Source organism: Otolemur garnettii, unplaced genomic scaffold (assembly GCF_000181295.1).
Source record: "Otolemur garnettii isolate 467f Iridium unplaced genomic scaffold, OtoGar3 scaffold00096, whole genome shotgun sequence".
In the NCBI taxonomy this organism is placed as follows: Eukaryota; Metazoa; Chordata; class Mammalia; order Primates; family Galagidae; genus Otolemur; species Otolemur garnettii.
Window position 1 is genome coordinate 6,986,598 of NW_003852491.1, and position 5,852 is coordinate 6,992,449.

General features: G+C 48.8%; 2 protein-coding genes across 2 annotated transcripts in view; both read right to left on the minus strand.

Annotated features, from left to right (window-relative positions):
• Nucleotides 1–2,141, minus strand: part of PAGR1 (PAXIP1 associated glutamate rich protein 1) — a 20,548-nt gene extending 18,407 nt beyond the window's left edge. The window contains exon 1 of the mRNA XM_023516703.1: nt 2,132–2,141. The gene's annotated coding sequence lies outside the window, so the exon portion shown is untranslated. The remainder of the gene's footprint in view (nt 1–2,131) is intronic.
• The window catches only part of KIF22 (kinesin family member 22), an 18,472-nt gene that overhangs the window by 4,131 nt on the left and 8,489 nt on the right, over nt 1–5,852 (minus strand). The window contains exons 2-8 of the mRNA XM_012808919.2: nt 4,906–5,101; nt 2,844–2,971; nt 2,603–2,757; nt 2,126–2,335; nt 1,819–2,049; nt 1,543–1,696; nt 1,288–1,423 (exon numbers count right to left, since the gene is read on the minus strand). Coding sequence (XP_012664373.1) covers nt 1,288–1,423; nt 1,543–1,696; nt 1,819–2,049; nt 2,126–2,335; nt 2,603–2,757; nt 2,844–2,971; nt 4,906–5,101 — 1,210 coding nt within the window. The remainder of the gene's footprint in view (nt 1–1,287; nt 1,424–1,542; nt 1,697–1,818; nt 2,050–2,125; nt 2,336–2,602; nt 2,758–2,843; nt 2,972–4,905; nt 5,102–5,852) is intronic.

The following is a 5,852-nucleotide window of genomic DNA, read 5'->3' on the forward strand; positions in this document are numbered from 1 at the left end:
GTGGCTGGCGCCTTAGCTGGTTGAGCTATAGGCGCCGAGCCGACTGTCCTGTTTTTTATGTGTATATCCCTCAGGATCAGAAAATATGCAGACTAACACTAGAAGTCATTCTTCCTACTTGGCTGTCACAGAACATGCAGCTAGTTTTCCTTATTCTGTGTACTATCAACCTGGCATCACATGAGGTTCTCACCTTACTTCCTTTCCTAAAAAGTGAGGCCCACAAACTCAGGGTCTGTCTAGGTCTGAGGAAGCTCCAGCTCGGAGCCTCCCCTACACCAAAGCACTTATTTGGCAGAGAACTTGCCTGTTCATAGCTTGCCTGTGTTAAGTTCGTCTGAGTTTGTGCACATAGGAGGGGACTGCTGACAGCTTGAGAAAGACAAGCCTGAGAGGTAGGGTCATGAGTGAGCAAGCATCTTCTTGTGTTTGGCATTTTCTTCAACTACAGTAGTCCTCTGGGGCAGAATGTACATTAGTCCTTGGCTTCCTCAGATCACCTCTGTTCAGTAGTTTTAGGACTTACACTGCTTAGAGGCTTTATTAGGGATAGGGATAGAAACAGGGCAAAGCTAAAACTGACTCCTTGAAACAGAGGAGGGGAGGGGGCTCAAGAGGCCAGATCCAGAAAGTTAAGATCACTGAACACAGGTGACCTGAAGATTAGTACATACTACATTAACTCAGAAGCTATGTACTCCTCTATGAGGTAGAGCCACCAGAGTTGGGCCAAGAGGCCACAGAAACAGTGGCCTGTCAGATACGGGGGGGGGGGTCTCACCCAGACCTTTAGAGGTCACTTCGTTTAGATGCTTTATCTGGACTAAGGGTAGAAACAAGGCAAAATTAGGACAGCAACCAGCTCCTTGGAGAGTCATGGAGATTGGGCCCTGACATATAGATGGAGTGGTCTCAGCAAGACTTCTCTCTTCATCTCTTCCCTCTTTTGGGTTGCTGTCATCCTCTAGACTGGAGAGATCTGATTCAGATTATCCCTTGCTTGTTCTTGAAACAGCTACCCCAGAATTTGAGGTTTTGCTGATGGCTTGAAGGAATTGGAAGATGGAAAGGGAAAGCTGTAGGAGCCCAAGGCTCTTTAGGTCCCCACTGAGGACAGACTGTTGAATTCACTGAGATGCTAAGATCAGAGTTAGATTTTAGGTGAATTCATTGGGAGAACAAGTTTACAGCTGTCTCTGCTTAATGATCTGACGCTAAACCTACCGCAGCCCCACAGCTAACACAGACACAACAGGAAGGGGATATACCCAAAGTCCCAATATTCACCTGAGTTTCTGGGAGGCAGAAGCTGGAGCTGCCATGTGCTCAGGGCTCCCAATTTCCTCTTCCTCAGGACCTCGGGCTCTCTTTGCCTCTGATGGGCCTAGCAGTTCTTTCTGAGAAAGCTTAACGGGTGCCAAGACTAAAAGAAGATTGGGGTGGGTGAAGGGATGGGAGATGGTCAGCACATGCTTAGTGGTTTCAGCAAACTTCCTGATTTCCAGACTCAGCCTATGCATGCCTGCCTCCCCCAGTCCTCACCATGAAGCTGTAGGCTCTCATTGGTAAAAGGGCGGTTTATCACTTCTTTGGACCTGGCAGCGAAGTTGAGCGCAGAGACTGTGTCTAGGTAGAAGCGTCTCTCAGGGGCAATGTTGGCAATGAGGATGCTGTGGGCTGAGCCACCCAGAGAGTCCTAAGGGATGGGGGTCAGGCAGAGTGGGTGAATGAGAAGCCCAGCCTTCCTGTTTCTTAACTGCTATTTCCCAGCCCCCTGGCAGGCCTGAGAGCCTCCTTCTCCAGCTTCTTTGCCCTAACCTGCAGTAGGCGAGTGAGCTTGCTATCCCGGTAAGGCACACGAGGAAGGCCCTGGTTCAGTGCATCCACCACCTTGCCCAGAACAAAGAGGGAGGTGTTGATGGCTCCACTCTCTTTCAGCCGAAGGCCCTTGTTGCCTGTACGCCGGTTGTCCTCTGAGCCAGCCAAGTCAATTAGATAGAGTTTTCCCTCCCGTTGGCGAAATGGGGCTAAACGTTCCCGCTGATCCACCTGGGGGTAAGAACAAAAGTCCCAGGCTTAGCTTAAGCTCCAAGGGCTGCCCTACTCACCTGTCAATAGACCTCACCTTGACCAAGAGCACAGCATGACTGCGAGAAGAGCGCTGGTTGAGCCGTGTGGCTCCTACAGTCCGATTTCGACTGGCTGGCAAGAAGTGCCGTTCAAAATCAGCAAAGCTAGTGATGGGCTTCTGTGTTAGGCCAGGTATCAGGATGTTTCCCCGACAGTCTTCTCGGATCACCAGGTCTCCTGATGAAGGGTCTAAAAGGTCTAATACCTATTTAAGCAATGAGAGGTAAAGCCAGATCTCTATATAGAGCAGTGGTTCTCAACCTTCCTAATGCCACGAGCCTTTGATACAGTTCCTATGGGTCGTGACCCATAAGTTAAGAACCACTGATACAGAGGCTGCTTGCTTCCTGGGGATCAGCCTCATTTTCTCTGCTGGATTCTACCCCAATCTCTGTCTTTCCAGGTCTCACCTTAGAACTAGGTATTACTTAGACCCTTTGTTTCTTCCCTCCCAACAAGAGTGTGGCCTCACCTTTTCCTGGTAGATTTCTAAGTAGGACATAGTGACAGAGAGGGCCCATGGCCGGCCCTCAGCTCCCTCCTCCCTTGTGAGTTGCACGAGGTCCACGAGAGCCCGGGGGATCACTCCTGGCTGGGTTGGGCTTCCCAGCATTGTGTGAGTCTTCCCTGGGAAAAGAGAAAAAGCTGTGAGGTTTTCCTTTCTGTTTCTAGCTTTTTCTGACCAACAGCTATTCCCTATTTGGCTCTCTCACCTGCTCCTGTGGGCCCATAGGCAAGCACACTGGCATTCTGCCCTTCTAGCAAGTGCCTAAGGATGGGCTGCACTGAACCTGCATAGATATCCTGCTGAGTGCTCCTCTCCCCATAGAAGGCATCAAATCTATAGGTAGGCAGAAAGGAAGAAATCAGTATGTGCGTGTTTGGTTAGGGGAAAAGGCATTCTCATCCAGGCCCCAGATTTAAAAGAAAGTCTCAATTCCTTTTCTTATGCAAAAATCTTTTTTTTTTTTCAGACGGAGCCTCAAGCTATCCCCCTGGGTACAGTGCCATGGCATCACACTCACAGCAACCTCCAACTCCTGGGCTCAAGCGAGTCTCCTGCCTCAGCCTCCCAAGTAGCTGGGACTACAGGCGCCCGCCACAACACCTGGCCATTTTTTTGGTTGCAGCCATCATTGTTGTTTGGCGGGCCCGGGCCGGGGATTCGAACCCACCACCTTAGGTGTATGTGGCTGGCGCCTTAGCCGCTTGAGCCACAGGCGCCGAGCTGCAAAAATCTTTTAAAAAATCCACTGAACACCTACTTTGTTCCAGTCTATGTATTAGTGTCAGGATTGAAGACGAACCTAATGTCACTGCTCTTGGGAATTTTGTAATCTGGTGGGTTAGTTACCCATACTTTGCTGTGATTTAGGATGAGAACACACTAGAAGGACTGATTCTGCTCAAGGAAATAGGACTTTGACAGGAGGGAAAGAAAGAATGTCTGAGTATTGAAAATAGCACATATTAACAGATAAGGTGTAAAAGAGCATGATTTCTCAATCTTCTTCACATGGTGACATGTATAGACAATTTTACTTATATACCATAATGGGCAAAACAGGGTATGCTGCCTATGGCTGGCATAGACTCAACATACAGACAGCCAATTCACTGCAGTCTGGGGGAGAAGCTATGGCTTAGGCCCTACCATAGAGTTTTTTTTGCAGTTTTTGGCTAGGGCTGGGTTTGAACCTGCCACCTCTGGCATATGGGGTCAGTGCCCCACTCCTTTGAGCCACAGGCACCGCCCACACCATAGTTTTATATGTGTTGAAGGCGATGAGGCTGGAAAGAAACTGAAGCCAAATTGTCAAGGGCCTGGAATGGGAGTTGGCAAACTTTTTGTAAAGACATAGTAAATATTTTCAGTTTTGTGGGTCATATGCTACTCAGCTCTGCCATTGCAATTGGAAAGCAGTTATAGACAAAATGTAAATGAATGATAAAGACTCCTGGTCAGAACTGACCTGAAGTCCCTGGTTTGCCACCCACTGGTTGGCCTAGTGTAACAGGCTAAGGCAGGTGTCCTCAAACTACGGCCTGCCTAGGACATTTATCTGGCCTGCTAGGTGTTTTTGCCGCCACTGCCTGTCCTGCTTAGCAGCCAACTCATCCCGGGGCCCACAGTCCGGCCCTCCAACAGTCTGAGGGACAGTGAACTGGCGCCCTGTTTAAAAAGGTTGAGGGCCCCTGGGCTAAGGAGTTTGAACTTTAAATTCCCGATGGGATTTTTATTATTTTTTTGGCTAGGGCTGGGTTTGAACCCACCACCTTCGGCATATAGGGCCAGCACCCTACTCTTTGAGCCACAGGTGCCACCCTTCCCAGTGGAATTTTTAAAAGTAGCTGCCCTTGTGAGTTCTGCCCCCAAATCTGGGTGGTCTTCTGACACTACCCTGCTATGGCTGACTGGTCTGTGTTCCTCTAACCCTTCCCATATGTCCCATCAGACCCTACTTAGGGCTCCCTTGCTCACCTTTGCTGTTCCTTCCTCCCTTTGAGTCTATTCCCCCCTCAAGACTGAACAGTAATTTGTATCTGATTCAGTCTCCAGTCTCTCTCTGCAGTATCCTAGAAAGCACTTATCACAGTGGGTACCCGCCAACATTTCCTGAATAAACAAATGAAGGTGTGGGGAACAGACTGGTGCTGCAGAGGGAGAAAAGACCCAAGAGAGGCAGGTCTGGGAAACTCTCTGGGCAAGTGATAATGTGAGCAGGCCTAGGGGAGAGAGGTGATGGTGTGAGGGAGGAATGGCCTGATACTTACTGGTATTTGAGTGTCTCCTGGTGGTTCCTCCAGTTGGCAATCTCTAGAGAGTAGCTGTCTATAGCCCGCACACAGGGAGGATCACTTGCTCCAGCTGTTCCATCCACAAATGGCCGCAGTCGCACAGCCACCCTTACTCGAGCTGGAGGTGGGCGCCTGTTAGCCCCCACCTTGCTTAACCGACAGCGACCACCTCCTGGAAATAGATAACTTTTAGGCATCAAGTACAGTGATAGCAGAGGAAGTAAGGACCAACTTTGCCAGGAGGGCCAGGGCTATAGTTTACTTCAGGGAAGTTCTTTCCTCCCTGTTTGTCCTGTGGGTGCCCTCAAACTTGGCCCCAGTTCCTTCTTTGCTCTACAAGTAGGTTCAGTGGGAAGTAGAGCAGGCTTCTCAGACTGCTGTTTACACGAATAACCTGAAAAAATCTTGTTAAAATGCATAGTCACCTGCAGTCCCTGGGAAGGTGCCTGAGATTTTGCATTTCTAACAAGCTCCCATGTGCTATTGCTGCGATGGAACAGGTTTCAAACTGCCAAGGTTAAGGTACAGCAGCATCCCACAGGGTTGTTGTAAGAATTAAAAGAGTTGACATCTGACCCTATCTAAAAGCAGACAGTAAATTGCCTGACTTCTGTGCCTCTTATCTTACCTGAGATTTATAATACATATTTAAATATATGTTTATATTCTCCCCACCAACTGTTAACAATGGTTTTCTTTTGATAGAGGATTATGTGACTTTTAGTTGCCATGTTATCCAGTTCTGCAATGCTGTAATGTTCACATGTAAAAAAAATAACACTATGGTCATCTTTGTTTGGAAAGGATCAGGTGAGGAGCAGCTTCAAGTCCCTTTCTGTCCCAGCGCAGTTGGCAAAAAAGCACCAAGGCTCGGCGCCTATAGCTCAATCGGCTAAGGCGCCAGCCACGTACACCTAAGGTGG